General features: G+C 34.9%; 1 protein-coding gene across 5 annotated transcripts; it reads right to left on the reverse strand.

Moving 5' to 3' along the window:
* Positions 1-1574: 1574 nt before the first annotated feature.
* Positions 1575-15039, reverse strand: LOC108984340 (lysM domain-containing GPI-anchored protein 1-like). 5 transcript variants are annotated; one of them, XM_035686799.1, is made up of 5 exons: positions 13946-15039; positions 2789-2873; positions 2513-2674; positions 2354-2385; positions 1575-2099 (listed from the first exon to the last, which is right to left on the reverse strand). In XM_035686799.1, exons 1-5 carry the CDS (start codon positions 14616-14618, stop codon positions 1819-1821), a joined length of 1233 nt encoding a protein of 410 aa, XP_035542692.1. In that variant the 5' UTR covers positions 14619-15039; the 3' UTR covers positions 1575-1818. The 5 variants fall into 5 exon arrangements, with proteins under 5 accessions (XP_035542692.1, XP_018811808.1, XP_018811807.1 ...); XM_018956263.2 differs by lacking the exon at positions 13946-15039 and adding an exon at positions 3513-4602; XM_018956262.2 differs by lacking the exon at positions 13946-15039 and adding an exon at positions 3513-4600 and having other exon boundaries at positions 2789-2906.
* Between the last annotated feature and the right edge of the window lie 3642 nt (positions 15040-18681).

The following is an 18681-nucleotide window of genomic DNA, read 5'->3' on the forward strand; positions in this document are numbered from 1 at the left end:
TATATTTTTTTTTTATTTTTAAAAAAAATAAAAAAATATTAAAAAATATAAAAATAAAAAATAAGACTAGCCGGCACGTCCAACGATAAATACTGGGAGGCAGAATAGCCTTGTCCTATAACTAAACCCTATTTGTTACTCCCAAGAAAATAATTTCTAAACTAAATAATCCTTGAGTTTAACCCTTCTTTTTTTAAAAAAAGAAAAAAAAAAAAATCTGGTCAGTCATCACAAGGAGCTCCCTCTTCTTTTTGGGAAATAGACAACTAACAAAGGGGGAATTGAGTCTGCGTCCTCGAATCGCATCTATGAATTTTGCACAAGAGTTCTTCTTTGTCGATGCATAGAACAATTATCAAAACTATTTATTCTTTGTCTTTGCAGCTTGTGATTAGTTCGAGTCAAATAATCTATTAAGTGCAGATCTGGCAGGCTCCATTTATCAAGTGTATATTATATATTATCATGAAATCCAGTTAAAAACAATTATGTTTATGGGTTTTTTTTAAGCGTATTTTGGAATGTATTTGTATGGTAGAATTTAGCGTTTGATGGAGAAGGAAAGAAACGAAACTAAAAAAAAAAAAAAACAACTGCAGAAAATAGGCTCTTCAAGGTATCCAACCCCCAAGAGAAATGCAACTGCACAGCAGAAAAACAAAGCCTCATAAACTTCCTATTTTACCATTCAACAAGTTGACGCCTCCTAATAATCCCTTTAGACACACAGGAAGCATACAGGATATACCCAACTTATATCTATCAAATTCAAACCTTTGGGTTAGGGATGAAACCAGGCTTCTCCACATCAACTTAGAACTAATTTCATGTTATATATGAAGAAATTCATAGACCTAACTCATCTCATAAAACTGATTCTACAAGAGATGATTGATTATTTCTTATAAACATTCCCAAAACCTTGTCCACAAACAATGTGAGATTATTTCTCAACACTCCCTTACGTGTAGACTAGTATTTTTCCTAGTCTTTGTCATGAGGTTAGTAGTGTTGGCCCCCATTCGTCCTGTGGCAGACTCTAATACCATGAAGAAATTTATGGACCTAACTCATCTCATAAAACCGGTCCTACAAGAAATGATTGTTCATTCCTTATAAACATGCCCAAGACCTTGTCTATAGACAATGTGAGATTATTTCTCAACAATGTATGTGCAGCCACATTTAAACAAGAGGAAAATATCTTAAAAAATCATATATTCAAATCATATAACAGCAATCCTTTTTTTAATAAGTAAATCATATAGCAGCAATCCTTATCTGCATGATAGATACTAAAAGAAGTGTATAGTGTTTCCTGGTGCATATAAAGCTTATAGATAAAACAGATGAAGTTTAATAACATCCAGCAGAGACTTCCATTAAAGTTACACCTCAGAACATTTCATGATGCAGGAATTTAAGTATTTGAGATTCCAACGAACCAAGGAACCATTAGAAAGTAATTTTTACCAAAGAAGAATAAAAGCGTGAAACGGTGATAAAAAGTGCAGCGTCTAGGATCATAGAAGTCTCCCAAGACAAGGCACCCAGACAACTTCTTAAAGCTCTGATAATGAAAACTAGAATATATTACAGAAAGGCAATAGGTCATAACTCAGCAAATTGTAAGGCAGTTACGTAAAACAGCACACTAGGCGCATCCAGAAAACAGAGTCCACCACATCCACAAATCAGTTTAATAATACAAACACATAAATAAGAGTTGCATATGGAAGACAACAAGGACCAGTCAAAAAAATAACCAGGCAGAACACTCACCGTGCCACCATGAAGGCATACAGTATATCAGCAAAATTACAATGACATGGACATTAAGAACTTGACAAACAAAAGCATGACAAGTGCACGTGGAAAAGTGGCTAACGACTTCCTCAAGGAGCAAGCATGAGAAGTACTCCCAATAGGACTGTTGGCAGCGGGGGGAAGTCCTGGAAGTGACCCAGCCTTAGTGGGAACCACTGAAGACTTGGGTGTTGTTCCAGCACTATCAGACTGAGGTGAAGGCGAAGGCGCAAACATTGAATCCCGTACCACTGACGTAGGTGGGTCTATAAGTGTAGGAAATTTCTGGCCCCCTGAATTATTCAAGAAAGTAATGTAAACACAAGAGATACAACAATCACATGGATGCTTTCCCACACTAATAGATGTTTTAATCAGAATGCCTCAACCTGACGCCTTACATGGATGCGTTAATCAGATTTTAACATAGACACATTAATTTCTTTTTATAGGTAAAAGAAATTTTACTAATAGACACATTCATATTTCCTGGAAGTTCATAAAAACAAAGTGACCCGTAAGTAAACAGCAGATAGCAAGCAATTACCCGGGCATCGAGGTTGAAGAGATGTAGACAAACTGCAGAATGAAAAAAGTACTGAATCAGCTAAACTTTCAGACAGAGATTCTTTATGAGTTTACATTACAAAATGAACATACAAAGATAATATAAAATGAATCATACAATTATACAGGATGGGCATACCTGGTGATAATGGACCCATTGACATAACCACCATAACTACAAGAAGTAACATTGCACCCACCACTAGTCTGCTGCACCGTGGTGTTTCCAAGCATGAGGTTACTGTTTCGACATTGCATGCTTGAACAAGAAACTGCTAACGAAGAAGGCATGCAGTACAATCTGTGTAATCACACAAGAAAGCCAATTAACACTAGAATCCAAGAACCTTAGACTGTTAAGAAGATTGAGGTTAACAACAAATTAATCAAAATGTAATCAAGGTTGCTAAATTACTTGAGGTTCCCAGGCCCACAACTGCATTGAACACAATGACTCGCTGTAATGGCATAGCTTCCATTTGGTACAATCAAGCCATGATCCGAGGAATATCTTGGAAAATTAGATGCGCAGGCTGTAACACAAGAACCGAGCAGAACACCTTACTACCATGGCCATTTCTTTCATAACCACCACATGAGAAAGCACAAATTTTGTACAAAACAAAAGCTCCAACGTGTTTAAGACAAAGCAAAACTTAAGCTATCTTATTCTTTGCTGCCAAACCAGGCAAATTTATTACGTCCAAACTAATTTTTGAAGACATAGAAGCTACCACCTGTGAAAGCACAAGTTTTGTACCAAACAAAAGCTCCAACGTGTTTAAGACCAATTGAGCACACGTTAAGTAGTCACTTATTCTTTGCTACCAAAACACGCCAATTCATTGCATCCAAACTAATTTGAAAAGACATAGAAGGTGCAATAATACCGAGCGCTTAACACAAATTCCGCACAATAGCGCATCAACATTAATGAAACTATCTGAGATAAGCAACACTATCACCTTACTTGTAAAGTTGAAAATTTGGAAAATAAGAGCACATGTTGGCATGGAAACTAAAATTTTCACAATAAAAATTCACATCAAATTCAGCCAACACCAATGTAGAAAGTTATAGCAATGCTAAGCACCAAAAACAAAGACTTCCTACAAATAAAAGTAAAATGACAGCTATACCTGGCAACGGAACAGCAAGTATATCTCCTGCCTTAATAGCTGTACTCCCCATGGCATTCACATTCATCAAATCAGTAATAGTGGTCGAATACCTCGCGGCAATCCCGGCTAATGTGTCCACCGGCCTCACCACGTACGACAAATAGATAGCGGGCAGGGCATTGTCGGTCCCGTTGAAGCAAGTACACGGGAGCGGCACCACAAGGGTCTGTCCCACGTCGAGGACAGACGGGTCCGTCACCGAGTTGGCCTCCCCAATCTGGTCGGCAGAGACCAATCCCGAATATATGGAATCGGCAATGGACGATAGCGTGTCAGAGGGGCGGGTCTTGTACTTGGTGGAGACCGATTTGCGAATGCCGTCGACGCAGGAACAGGCGATGGGGATTTTGAGGAAGAGCTGGGAGGGGAGAATGTGGTTCTCCACGTCCGGGTAGGAGATATCAATGGCATTGGCGTTCAGGATGGCAATGGGGTCGACTTGGAAAAGGGATGCCACCTCAGAAACCTTGAGATTGGTGTAGAGGGTGTAGCCCAGCAGGGCATTGCACGAGCCGGAGTTGGAGCAGGGCTCAATAGTGGACTTGCAGGTAACAAGACCTACATTGGCCGAGATTGAGAGCAAAAGCAGCAAGCAGAGAGTGTTCTGGAAGACGGGTTTTTTATCTGACATCCTTCCCTCTCACAGAAAAATGGGTTCTTTTGGCCACGTTACAAGAACAAGTTCATATGTGTGTGTGAGAGAGAGAGAGAGAGGAGTAGGGGGACAGGGTGTAACGAATGGATTAAAGATGAGTTCTTTCTTGTGGTTGTGGAGGTTCTTTTCCAACAAAACAGCAAGGAATATAGAGAGACGGGTCTGAGATTGGTGAGACTTTAGACAACAACAAAAAAAGTGCTTTTTCTATGTAGTGGGAAGGAAAATTTTGATGAACTTCTGGGTTTCTTTTAGGGTTTGGGTTTTGCTTCTTTCTTCACTTCTTACGGCGCACAGAGAGAGGCATAGAGTTGGGGGAAGGGAAAGTTCAAAGTTTTGGAAGGAAAGGATCTCTGGCCTCTGGGAGTGGACGACAGTCCATGTCTTTGCATAGAGGTCAGAACGTCGGATCCTCGAGCTAGGAACAATATTTTTTCAACTGGACTATTTTGTCCTCTTCATCAACTTTTTACTCGTAGAAAGAAAATTATTCCTAGAACTTTTATAGCTTAAAATATTGTTATACAAGTAAGCTTATATTTTTTTAATTTATATTTATATTTTTTATCGAGTTGGATTTTTATGTTCACAAAAAATTTATTTAATATCTAAATAAGTTCGAGTTTACGAGTTACTTCACTTTATATTATATTTTATAAATTTATTTACAAATTTTGGTATATAAGTTTTGACTTTTGACTAATATTTTATAAAATTTATATATAAATATATCAATATGTATACTAAAGTTTAAGAAACATGTTTAATATTATGATTAAATATGAAATTATTTAAATTTATAAAAGTCGAGTTGAACCTTTATATACATTGTGTTAATTAATAATGGACTGTAATTTCGTGCTTGTGAACGGCTTATTAAATAAACGAATCAAGTCAAATTCGAGTTTAACATAGTCTACCTCGAGTAGTCTTATTTATTTACAATCCTAATTCAAGTGCCTCTCTCTTATTTTTGACAATCCATAAGTGCTTCTCTCTATTTGGTATGCATTATTTATATCATTATATGTATGAATTTTTATTATTATTATTTTTTCTTTTATCACATTTATACATTCATATGTAAAACAAAAATATATTATTATTATTATTATTATTATTATTATTATTATTATTATTATTATTATTATTATTATTATTATTACTACATTGTATTCTAATAAATAGAAAAATAGTCATGATAAAAGTTTTGTAAAACATTAAAAGAGGAATAACGTTCACAAAAAAGAAAAGGATAAACGATTCACAAAACATTAATGTATGAAAAGATATTTAAAATATTGAAAGATTTGAGAATATATTATATAAAAAAAAAAAAGCTATTAATTTTTCATATGGTTTTATAATTTTTTTTTTTTGGGTATGGAAAGGCATTTTCTACCATCAAGTGGGATTGCCAATTATGATTATGAAAAAATAAATGGCCTTATTATTAGTTTTATTCAAATAGTTGTTTCCAGAATATATTTAAAATATATTATATTAATGGGTATGATTTGAAATAATGAATCTATAATAAAGAGTAGTAAGTTAGTCTTGACAAATAAATAAATAACTTAATTAGGGTATTCATCAAGATGCAATAAAGAAATACAATGTTTAGATTCCACAAAAAGACCCCTAAAAACTCAGCAACAAAGTTACAAACTACCATATTCCTTACCCATTAACCGGAAGAAGTATCAAATTTAATTATTTGATAAACACTATTCTTATTTGAGAAATACTTTAACCACAAAAGAGTTACATAAAAATAATCTTCCAAACTGATATATCTTGATGTGATTCATCAGATTGTAACATGCAAGAAAAAAAACAAAAAACAAAACGAACAAGAATGGTCCATTCTCCATTCTACCAATTAGATAAAATGTATAGGGAATTTAAATTTAGAGAAAATATTCTTATATTACCTCCACATTGGATTAGCCACTAATTAAATTCAATGAATTTGAGCTAATATGTTATTTTACTACCCGGCAATCATGCTGGGTAGATAAAAAAACAAAAGAACAAAAAACAAAAGGGCGGTATACCATTACATTACAATGTATATATTTTGAATTTATAAACATAAAATCTTTATATAATAAAAAATAGCCTTAATAAATAAATTTGTATTCAGAGTGTGTTTCTGTTTTTTTATTAATTTAGATAATATATTGTCAATGAAATTGATGACCAAAAATAAAAAAATATATATATAATAAGGTGGACCAACTCAAGAACTTGTAATTAATTTCATGTATATGCAGCCACATTTAAACAAGAGGAAAATTTCTATGGTTCATGTATTAGAAACATACTGCCACCCAGACCAGACAAATTAAATCTACAAATATCAGTTCCAATACCTTTCACACCCTATCTTTTTCCTTCAGGTCTTGATTTGATTTGCACTTTGTTTATTTCTTCCAACTTGAAAGAAAAAAAAAGGGCATTTCCATGTGAGAATAGAAAGAACTCGACAAACTCCTCTCCTGTTTCTCCACCCATATCTATTTAGCATTTAGTAGTCTCATTTCATTGAGTTTTTTTATTATTATTATTTACCAAAATTTATTACAAAATTACAAAATAGTTATATATTGATGTATCCAAAAATTAAATATAGATATATTATGAAAATGAGTAATGTTACATACAGTCGAGGAATACGCAAGCGTCATACAGCCACTTTAAAAAAAAAGTATGATTCACTATTAAAAAATTAATTTTTTTATATGAGTCTAATATTTATTCACTTTTTTCATAGTGATTGTACGACGCTTGCACACTCAAAACTATATTTATCATTTCTCTATAAAAATAAGGTTTAAGATAATATATCTTTCTAAATAAACATAAAACTAGCATATCCTAAAGTTGTTCTAAAACTCCATATTTGGGAAGTAGTTTATAAATCTTTATTCTAGTCGTAGAATCAATCATCATAAACTTTTAGATGCAAAGTGAGTCATACTAATCTTGTATATCAAGAATAAACTTTTAGATGCAAAGTGAGTCATACTAATCTTGTATATACCTCTTGAGGAGTAAATGTCGTCGTCCTTCATAAAGGGGTTACCTTACATATAGTATGAAACTAATATATTATTCTTTAACCATGCACAACTGTTAAACAGAATAGCTAAATTCTCTTTAAAGGATTTAATAGTTTCATTCTAAATTCTGCTTGCATTAAATAGCTTGTTGGAAGTCAATAATCATATTATTTTGGGTGTTGTTATAGGAATTTCTTTAAGAACTATTTCTTTTTTATAAGTAAAAGAATTTTTAAAAGAACTAATTATCATACTTAGTTCTTTTTTTTAGCTCTATTGAGACTAGAATTCATTATGTTAAGTGTTAGGGCAGGTTTGGGGGGTGAGAAGAGAATTTTGTATTTTGTTTTAGTATTTAAAATATTATGTTTTAGTATTATTATTGTATTGAGATTTGAAAAAATTGAATTGGAATTTGAAAAAGTTAAATTTTTTATTATATTTTATATTGGGATTTGAAAAATGTGTAATGATGAGATGAGATGAGATGAGAATTTTATATCTCATCCCACCCCCCCAAACCTGCCCTTAATCGTTAGAATCTAGATTTATGTTCAGTGTCTTGTACTCTATGTTTGATAGATGGAATAGATATGCTTTGGAAGTGTCTATAAATTCTGTTATTGCATTAACAAAGGATTATTTATGCTTTTCATATTTTCCTTGTGCTTCTCTCTTCAAATGCATTTCATTGTATAATTTCTATGATTTATTTTCCACTTTCTCTTTTCCATTGTGTTGTTAAACTGTTTGAAAATGGGCTTCATTAAGCAATTTCATATTATATGGGCAATTATTAGTGTTTTATTATTTATTATATTGTGTTAATTGATTTTTATTACTCAATAACAGATGGAAGAAGATTCTGTGAGTTGTAATGTCGGTACAACCCAGGGGGTTGGTGGTGACTCCTCATCTATTCCAGTGGATGTGAAGGAGCATGGGAGTCTTCCAACCCCTGCATCCACATATACACAACAACCTACTCGTTTCATCCTACCTTTATCCAAAAAAAAAAAAAAAACCTAGTAACCAATAGGTGGTTTGGGAACGCTTTACTAAAATATAATATATTGACCACGATAACCCAAAAGCTCAGTGCAATTATTACGCTAAGCTATACAGTTAACGGCCACGATAAGAATAATACTTCATTTATGATACACCACCTCCAGAATGCATGTGAAACTTCCCATCTCAAACCTAAAGGAGTTTAAAAAAATTAATCATCTAGTGTTAAGAGGGATAAGGATGGAAGAGTATGTAGCCCACAAGGTCTAGTAAAGTGATGCAGAAAAACTTAGGGCATCAACCTCTAAGTTTTTTTAATAAGTGTGAATTGCATTTTAGGCTAGTGAAGCACGAAGGGTTTGTTGATTTCATAACTAATTTAGAGTCTCGATTTACTTTGTCATCCCAAATCATTTTAAAAAATGATTGTATTAAGTTGTATAACGAAGTGAAGATACAAATAAAAAAATTGTTGGATGGTCAAAGAATCTTTCTAACCACTGATACCTGGACATCGATGCAAAATATGAACTACATGTGCATTACTGCACATTTTATTGATTGTAACTGGAGATTGCACAAAAAAATAATAAAGTTTTGTCATATTCTCAACCATAAGGGCAAAACTATTATAAGGTTGTTAGACTTGGGGTTGCATGATTGAGAGATTAATAAGATTTTGACCATCACAGTTGATAACACCTCCTCTAATGATGTTGTTGTTGATTACATGAGTAGAGGATAAAGGATAGTGATTATACCATATTGGGTGGTAAGTTTATTCGCATGCGATGTGTTGCTCATATATTGAATTTGATTGTTATGAACGGTTTGAGAGATGTTTATGAATTTGTAACAAGGATTAGAGATGCCGTCAGATATGTAAAGTCTTCACCGTCAAGATTTGCCAAGTTCAAGGCTTGTGCGGTAATAGAAAATATTAATGTGATGATGATTTGCTTGAATGTTCCTACTAGATGGAACTACACATATTTGATGTTGAATATCGCTGAAAAATACAAATAAGCAATTGAACACTATTATATGTATATGGATAATGAATTCGTGAACTCCATTATGGTTGATTAAAAAAAGCGCAGATTTTTGTAAAGTTGCAGAAAATATTTTATGATGTTACATTGAACATTTCTAATTTTTTTTGTATGTGATGACTAATGTATACTTTCAAGAACTCTGCACAATTGAATATACATTAAATGATATTTACAATAGTCATGATATTATCACTAGGACCGTGGACTTAAATATGAAAAGTAAGTATAAAACGTATTGGGATAGCACATATAGGTTCAACTTAATGATATATGTTGCTTTTGTGCTTGATCCATGATATAAAATGATGGCAATGAAGTTTTGGTTGAAAGAGTGCAAAGGGGATGAGTTGACGGATAGGATAGAGGCCAAGGTTAAACTCTTGTTAAGCTGCTTGATTGAGCAATATAACAAATTTTGTGTGGGTAGTGGGAGAGTTCTAATGTGGCTCAAAGGAGGCTATTTCTACTTCTACTACTACCTCGACTAAATTTGATATCAAGTTATAAAAATACCTTCAGGAGCAAGAGTTTATGGAGTTTAAATCAGAACTAGATAGGCATTTGTCAGAGGGGTGTGCACAAAAATCACTCAGTTTTGATATTTTGGATTGGTGGAGAGTTAATGACACCAATTATCCTATCATTGCTGAGGTAGCATGTGATGTATTAGCCACCCCTATTTTCACTGTTACCTCAGAGTCCGCATTCAGTACTAGAGAACACATCTTAGATCCTTTTAGGAGTTCATTATCTTCAGAGACTATCGAAACCCTCATTTGCAGCCAAAATTGGTTAAGAACCAAACATGTCGATATCCGGGAGTTGGAAGAATACGTACAGTCAATGGAACTTAAAGGTAAGTTTGAAACTTGAAATATTTTTTTAATATCTATCATCTCTGTCTATTATATATCTAACTCAATTTTTAATATTTTTTTATATGATCATCTAGTTTCATCTTCAACAGAAACTGTTGTGAGTCTCTCTTCCTATTCATGCTGAAAAAATCTAGAGTAAGTGCTTTATTCTTGCATAATCAGCAAGCTCTTTTATTTGTATGATCAACATATATGTGTGTGCATTAAAAGATATATGCGGGCTGCTGTCTATTTTAAAGTTTGCTTCTTTGTTCAAGTCATACAAATATTGTATATACCTCGCTCATCCTTGTTTAAGAAGCCATGAGCAATATGAAATATGGAATTGGGTATATTTATTTTGGGTAAGTGGTCCATTTTGGATAACTAATCTGTTTTGACAGACTTGCAAAAAAAAAAAAAAAACGTTGCATTATAAAAATGTGAACTGTAAAAAATACTTGTTAGTATTTCTACTTTGCATTGCTACTTGTTGATAATTCTTTTATTTGACTAGTTAATTAAATTATCATTCTTTTTAGGAGATTGGAGAAAAAAATGGCAAAAGGAGAATTCGTAAAGAAGAATGCACCACAATTTTGTGAGGTCACCATTATTCATGAAGGGAAGAAGTTAGTGGAAAGCAAGAGATTTGAAGAGATTGAATGTAGAAACTAATGAGAAATCATTTTATTTTTTCATGTTCCTTTCACATGACATGTAGATTCAATTAGTAAACATTTCAAGGGCACAAAGGTAGCCGAATTGATGGTAATTTCAAATTTTCAATTGAAACATTTTGTAATTTTTATATATTATAATTTTGTATTTTGTAATGTAATCTAATTTAATTTAATATGTAGTAAATTGCATTATTGCATGCATTTTACATTATAAATATTGATTTTTTTTTAAAATGCATTTAGTTAAAAAGTCAATAATTGTTCTAAATATAAAAATATGCTTTTCAACATTTTTTCTTAAAACAATTGTAATAGAATATATGCTTTTAGATTAAAAAAAAAAAGCTTTTCAGCATTATTTTTTTTCCTGAAAAAAATTTAATACAATAGGCTTTTATTAAAAATTAAAAAAAAAATCTGGTTTGAAGACTCCCAACCCGAATTTTCGAGTTGTAAAAAATTCAGATTCATCCAAGTTCCAGCCCGGGTCATAACCTGGATATACCTGGGCCGAAACCCGGTCCAGGTTTGAAACCCGAGTTCCGGCTGGGTATATCCAATTACCCATCCCACAACTCGGATGAACACTCTTATAAATCCACAAAGATCAGTTCCAGCAAACAAAGAGGAGGGAGGGGATTAAAAAACCATGTATTCAAATCATATAAGTAATCCTTATCTGCAGAATAGATGCGAAAAGAAGTGTTTCCTGGATCATAAAAAGACTAAAGATAAAACAAATGAAGTTTAATAACATCCTGCAGAGGCTTCCATAGTCACACCTTCGAGCATTTCATGCTGCAGGAATTTAAGTACTTGAGATAGAAACCACTAGAAAGTCGTTTTTAGCACATCCGCGATCATAGAAGTCTTCCAAGGCAATGCAGTCACCAAGACAACTTCTTAATGCTCTGATAATGATAACTAGAATAGATTACAGAAAGGCAATAGGTCATAACTCAGAGCAAATTGTACGGCAGTTAAGTAAAACAACACACTAGGCGCATCCAGAAAACAAAATTCACCGCAACCACAAATCGGTTTAATAGTACAAACAAATAAACAAGAGTTGCATACAACAGACAACTAGGACCAGTCAAAAACATAACCAGGTGGAACACCCACGGTGCGACCATGAAGGCATACCATATACCAGCAAAATTACAATGACATGGACAGTAAGAACTTGACAAATAAAAGTAAGACAAGTGCAAATGGAGAAGTGGCTAACGACTTCCTCAGGGAGCAAGCATGAGAAGTACTCCCAATAGGACTGCTGGCAGGGGGAAATCCAGGAAGTGACCCAGTCGTGGTCGGAACCACTGAAGACTTGGGTGTTGTTCCAGCACCATCAGACTGAGATGAAGGCGAAGGAGAAGGCGCAAACATTGACTCCCGTACCACTGAAGTAGGTGGGTCTATAAGTGTAGGAAATTGCTGGCCCCCTGAATTATTCAAGAAAGTAACGCAAACACAAGTTAAGAGTCACAACAATCACATGGATGCTTTCCTACACTTGTAGATGCTTTAATCAGTCAGATTGCCTCAACCTGACGCTTTACATGGATGCCTTAATTGAATTTTCACATAGGAATGAGATTTATCAATTTTAAATCAGTATTTAAACTTGATTTTGCAATTTATTGATTTCCAATGACCCTGTTTAGAATAAATAGGTTAATGTTTGCATAAATGCTTGGAAACCCAATTGATAGGAATCTCAATTTTGAACTGCAAATTTCCACTGTGTAAAAGGCTTTTCCAGAATACCATTCTTGCCAAAATGAGTAACAAGAAGAACTTAACCGAAAAGCCCGGGAGGGGGGCTATCTAATTAAGGGAAAAAAAGAAAGACATTCATATTCCACGGGTAGGTAAACAGCAGGTAACAATCAATTACCGGGGCATCGAGGTTGAAGATATGTAGACAAACTGCAGAATGAAAAAGACTGAATCAGCTAAACTTTCAGACACGGCTTCAATATGAGTTAACATTTCAAAATGAACATATGAAGATAAAAAATAAAATGAATCATACAATTATAAAGGATGGCATACCTAGTGATAATGGACCCATTGACATAGCCACCATAACTACAAGAAGTAACATTGCACCCACCACCAGTCTGCTGCACCGTGACATTTCCAAGCATGAGGTTACTGTTTCGACATTGCATGCTTGAACAAGAAACAGCTAACGAAGCAGGCATGCAGTACAATCTGTGTAAACACACAAGAAAGTCAATTAACACTAGAATCTAAGAACCTTAGATTGTTAAGAAGATCAAACTTAACAACAAATTAATAAAAATGCAATCCAGGTTGCTAAATTACTTGAGGTTCCCAGGCCCACAACTGCATTGCACACAATGACTCGCTGTAATGGCATAGCTTCCATTTGGTACAATCAAGCCATAATCCGAGGAATATCTTGGAAAATTAGATGCGCAGGCTGTAACACAAGAACCGAGCAGAACACCTTACTACCACGGCCATTTCTTTCATAACCACCACATGAGAAAGCACAAATTTTGTACAAAACCAAAGCTCCAACATGTTTAAGGGGAAGCACAAGTGAAGCTATCACTTTTCTTTGCTACCAAAACAGGCAAATTCATTACATCCAAACTAATTTCAGAAGACATAAAAGGTACCACATGTGAAAGCACAAATTTTTGTACCAAACAAAAAAGCCAACGTGTTTAAGACCAATGGAGCTCAAGTTAAGTCGACACCTATTCTTTGCTACCAAAACCTGCCAATTCATTATATCCAAACTAATATGGAAAGACATAAGGTACAACAATGCCGAGAGCTTAACACAAGTTCCACACAATAGAGCATCAACATTAAATGAAACTATCTGAGATAGGCAACACTATCACCTTACTTTTAAAGCTGAAAATCTGAAAATTATGAGCAAATGTTGGCATTTAAACTAAAACCCCTGAGCCCCATACAAAAGTTCACATCAAATTCAGTTACCACAAATATAGAAAGTTATAGCAATGCTAAGTACCAAAAACAAACACTTGCTACAAATAAAAGTAAAATGACAACTATACCTGGCAACGGAACAGCAAGTATATCTCCTGCCTTGATAGCTGTACCCCCCATGGCATTCACATTCATCAAATCAGTAATAGTAGTCAAATACCTCGCCGCAATCCCGGTTAATGTGTCCACCGGCCTCACCACGTACGACAAATAGATAGCAGGCAGGGCATTGTCGGTCCCGTTGAAGCAAGTACACGGGAGCGGCACCACAAGGGTCTGCCCCACGTCGAGAACAGACGGGTCCGTCACCGAGTTGGCCTCCCCAATCTGGTCGGCAGAGACCAATCCCGAATATATGGAATCGGCAATGGACGATAGCGTGTCAGAGGGGCGGGTCTTGTACTTGGTGGAGACCGATTTGCGAATGCCGTCGACGCAGGAACAGGCGATGGGGATTTTGACGAAGAGCTGGGAGGGGAGAATGTGGTTCTCCACGTCCGGGTAGGAGATATCAATGGCATTGGCGGTGAGGATGGCAATGGGGTCGACTTGGAAAAGGGAAGCCACCTCGGAGACCTTGAGGTCGGTGTAGAGGGTGTAGCCCAGCAGGGCGTTGCACGAGTCGGAGTTGGAGCAGGGCTCAATGGTGGACTTGGAGCTAACAAGACCTACATTGGCGAAGATTGAGAGCAAAAGCAGCAAGCAGAGAGTGTTGTGGGAGATGGGTTTTTGATCTGGCATCCTTCCTTCTAACAGAAAAATGGGTTCTTTCGGCTATGTTACAAGAACAAGTGCATTTGAGAGAGAGAGAGAGGAGTGGAACTAAAGATGAGTTCTTTCTTGTAGTTGTGGAGGTTCTTTTTTCCAACAAAACAGCAAGGAATATAGAGAGACGGGTCTGAAATTGGTACGAATTTTGGCACCAAAAAAAGATGTGCTTGCTCGTGGCTTAGGTACTGGTAAATAGAATTTTGATGAGGTTCCGGATTTCTTTTAGGGTTTGGGTTATGCTTCTTCAGTTCTTCCTCCGCACCGAGAGAGGAATAGAGTCGGGGGAAGGCAGAAGGGAAAGTTTTGACAGGAAAGGAGTTACTGACGGAGTGGACGACAAACAGTCTTTTGCATAGAGGTCAGATTGTCGGAGCTATGAACTTTCATTTATTTTTCTTTTTATTCTGAGCAGAACATTTCCCTGTTTTTTTCCATTACTATGTTGTCCTCTTCAGGTATTTTACAGTTTACACCTAAAAGATCCAGCATTAAACTATTTTCGGGTTCTATTATATGCTTTTCTTCGTGCATGCCCAAAAAGATGTCTGGTTTTGTAGATGGTAATTGAGGAGTTACGTATATTCCTGCAACTTAAATTAGGGTATGTATCTTTGGTCTATGATGGATCGTAAAAGTTATTTATTACTATTTTAATAAAATGAAAGGTAGTTATATAAAATTAAAATTATATAAGTGTTATAGTTAGAACGATTTTGTAAAAATAAACTCACAAATCGATATAATTCTATATAATATGTTAGATCTATTTTATAATAAAAATATTTTTACAATATAATATATCATATCAAATTACGTTAATTTATAGTTTTATTTTTGTGAGATGTTTTGTGACTAAAGTACATATCTCTTAAAATTATTTTCAATAAGATGAGATAATTATATTAATTGATTATAAAGAGATTATAAAGAGCAGTTTTAAGTATATCATTGTTAAGATAACTAAAATCAAAAATACTATGTACAACCGGCATGTGCAACTAGGGGCGAACAAAAAGACCGAATACCCGACCCGACCGAATTACCGACCCGACCCGGTTGTGGTTTAAAGCGGAAACGAAATACCCGTTATCCGATTCGTTTTTAAACGGGTATTACCCGTTTACCCGATTTCATCTAAAATCTTACGGAATACTGCTCGAGTCTCAGCTCTCTGCATCGCAACTCTCCCTCGCAGCTGCTTTCCTCCATCAGCAGCTCTCTCCATCGCAGCTGACTCGCAGATCTCACTCTCTCCATCGCAACTCGAGCGGAAAGGTTAGTGGGTTAAACCCATTCTCATCTTTGTTCTATTATGCTCGTTGGTAAAATTTGGTATCTGGTTTAGGGTTGAAATCGTGTGAGTTGAAATCGTGCCATGTATTAGGGATTTTTGAATTTCTGTGCTGGCCGATTGTTGTGCGATAGTTTCTAGACTGATTTCTCAATTTTTTCCTCTCATGATTGTTCTAGTTGGTGGTAACCGAATAGAGGAAGGATAATATTTTTATGTTGTGCTCTGTTTTACTCCCAGCCGTGTGCTTTGTAAGGCATTTTTGATGTATCCCTTCCTTGTGTTTTCTTGAGTTTAAATTATGTTCTTAGTTATGTTTAAGCCTTTGTTTTATGTGTTTAATTAATAGAGATAAGAATGGGTATTTTTAATATTTTCCCTAAGTTAATAGTCTTACTAAGCAACCAAGTATTTTATTAAAACTAGTGATTTTTATGTTGTAATTTTCTAGTTTATAAGGGATTCACCCTTGCTGTTTTTTGCTATGTTTAAACAAAAAAAAATGATGTTTCTTGCTAGTTTTCTTCAATACTAGTGTCCTTAGTCTATGTAGTTGGGATTGTGATTGAATGGAGGGATGCTTAAAGGCATGAATGCACTAAAGCTACTAGCTGTCTATGGAGGTGCAGAAAATTCTGCTATGCACTCTGTTTTGAGGCTTAAAACAGTTCACTTCATTCCCATTATTCCCTTGCATCATTTCCTCAACCAAAGTTAATTGTTTGTATGAAACACCATTGCAAACAAGTGACAAAGAGTATCATGGTATTAATTTCGTGGATGATCAAGAGTCTACACTTGCATGGCTTCTAATTTTAAGCTTGCCAAATAGATGGGTGTTGCTGCTGTGGTGCACTTGCATGTCTTCCCAGCAATACTATGAAAGCATTTCTATGGAATTAACCCTATCTATCATACATATTAAAGGAGTTATGCAATGATATGTTACCATTTGATTTTATGTGCCTTTCAAGTTACCGTTTCAAACAAATTGTTCATGTATTGTGATTGACTTTGAGATAGTTTTGAGTACATTCTTAATGACAGCTTGATGTATAATCCCTGGGTCACTGCAATGCTGGAATGGGGTTAATATTGAGCAACCTTTACTCCCGAGTTTCTCCACCAGTTTAGTCAAATTCTCCTATCATCCTCCTTTTGGTTTGCCTGTTAACATCCTTTAGTAAAGAATTTACAGGCTTAGACAGATTGTATTTTAAGATTAAATTAGAATACAATGTGAGTTGTAACTTACAACTTGTAAGCATGGCATGAGCTAGCAAGCTAGTGATGTATACCATGCATATATCTGCCAATGATTCTGATATCTGCCAAATAGGTATTTTTTAGACTTCTTCACCATAGCACATCCAGGTTCCTCCACGACCTGCAGCAAAAACAAAATTTGATGTACCATAAAAATTAACTTACATCACAATAACTCTATACTGGGTTAATAAAAATATGAACCATTTTAATCAAAAATAATGATTTCATGGATTACACAGTGGAGGAGTTACAGGATTGTAGGATCAAATCACCTCAGAGTCACCAAAAGAGTCTACATGTTGAATCTTACTTCCTGAATTTGATGTACCACCTGATATAAACAAATAAAACAAAATTAGGAACTTCTTTACATTCATTGATGACTTCCAATACATCAAATACAAGTTCATAAGCCCAGGCCGAAAGAAGGGAAGGCCTGGCCCATGAGCAGTGACTCGGCCTCTTTTGAAGCCCTAGTTGAATTCAGTACAAAAAAAGCTGGCACCTGCATCACAGATGATGTTGACTAATGGATGAATCTATTAATAGTTTAGTTTAAATTTAACAATTTTCTTTTTATTCAAAACACATACAGCTTAAGTCTCTCTTTGCATCCTTTTAAGGGAATATGTTTTATTTAATTTGCAGGTATCTTACTCTATTTTTTTTTTTTAATTTGCAGGGAATATGCCTTCATCTGGGTCTGAATCAATGCCCAATGTGATTCATTTGGATAGTACTCAGCTTCCAACTTTGGATAGCTCTCTCCCAACAACTAGTCCTCAAGTTCGCCCTCCTATCACAAGAAAACAGGGAAGATCAGATGTATGGCAACACTTTACGAGGATTGAGAATGTCGAGGATCCCAATGAGCCCAAAGCCACGTGCGATTATTGTGGTAAGGTTTTGTTATGTCATCCTAAAAAACAAGGTACTTCATCTTTGAAGTACCATCATCAGACATGTAAAGTCTTTAATGCTAGTGGAGTTGGAAGGGATAACCCCTAATAAAAAATGACCGGGACTAGGAAGACGGGGGTGGATGGTACAACTAGCAGTCCTAGTGTTGGACTTGCTAAGTACAATGAACAGAAAATACGATCGACGGTAGCTAAAATGATAATCATGGATGATCTACCGTTTAGATTTGTAGAAAAACAAGGTTTTAAAGACTTTATGGCCATAGTTGAGCCTAGATTTCCAATCCCCTCTTGCATTACTATTATGCGAGATTGTATGAAGATGTACATGTTAGAAAAAGATAAGTTGAAGAACATGTTCATGGCATTTGATTATAAGATTTGCATCACTACTGACATGTGGACATCAATTCAAAATCTTAACTATATGTGCATAACAGCCCATTTTATTGATGATGATTGGATCTTGCATAAGAGAATTATAGATTTTAAGAAAGTTCCTGATCACAAAGGAATAACAATAGGAAAAGAGATTGAGTCATCTGTACTTGGA

This window comes from Juglans regia, chromosome 16, assembly GCF_001411555.2.
Source record: "Juglans regia cultivar Chandler chromosome 16, Walnut 2.0, whole genome shotgun sequence".
Lineage (NCBI taxonomy): Eukaryota > Viridiplantae > Streptophyta > Magnoliopsida > Fagales > Juglandaceae > Juglans > Juglans regia.

What these genes read in the sequence shown, in the direction of transcription:
- LOC108984340 (XM_018956260.2), bottom strand. Translation starts at nt 14,618, where the DNA reads ATGCCAGATCAAAAACCCATCTCCCACAACACTCTCTGCTTGCTGCTT. An exon ending in ACTTGCTGTTCCGTTGCCAG is followed by an intron (nt 13,333 to 13,945) that starts GTATAGTTGTCA and finishes CTTGTGTTACAG; the next exon opens with CCTGCGCATCTAATTTTCCA. An exon ending in TGTGGGCCTGGGAACCTCAA is followed by an intron (nt 13,101 to 13,214) that starts GTAATTTAGCAA and finishes GTGTTTACACAG; the next exon opens with ATTGTACTGCATGCCTGCTT.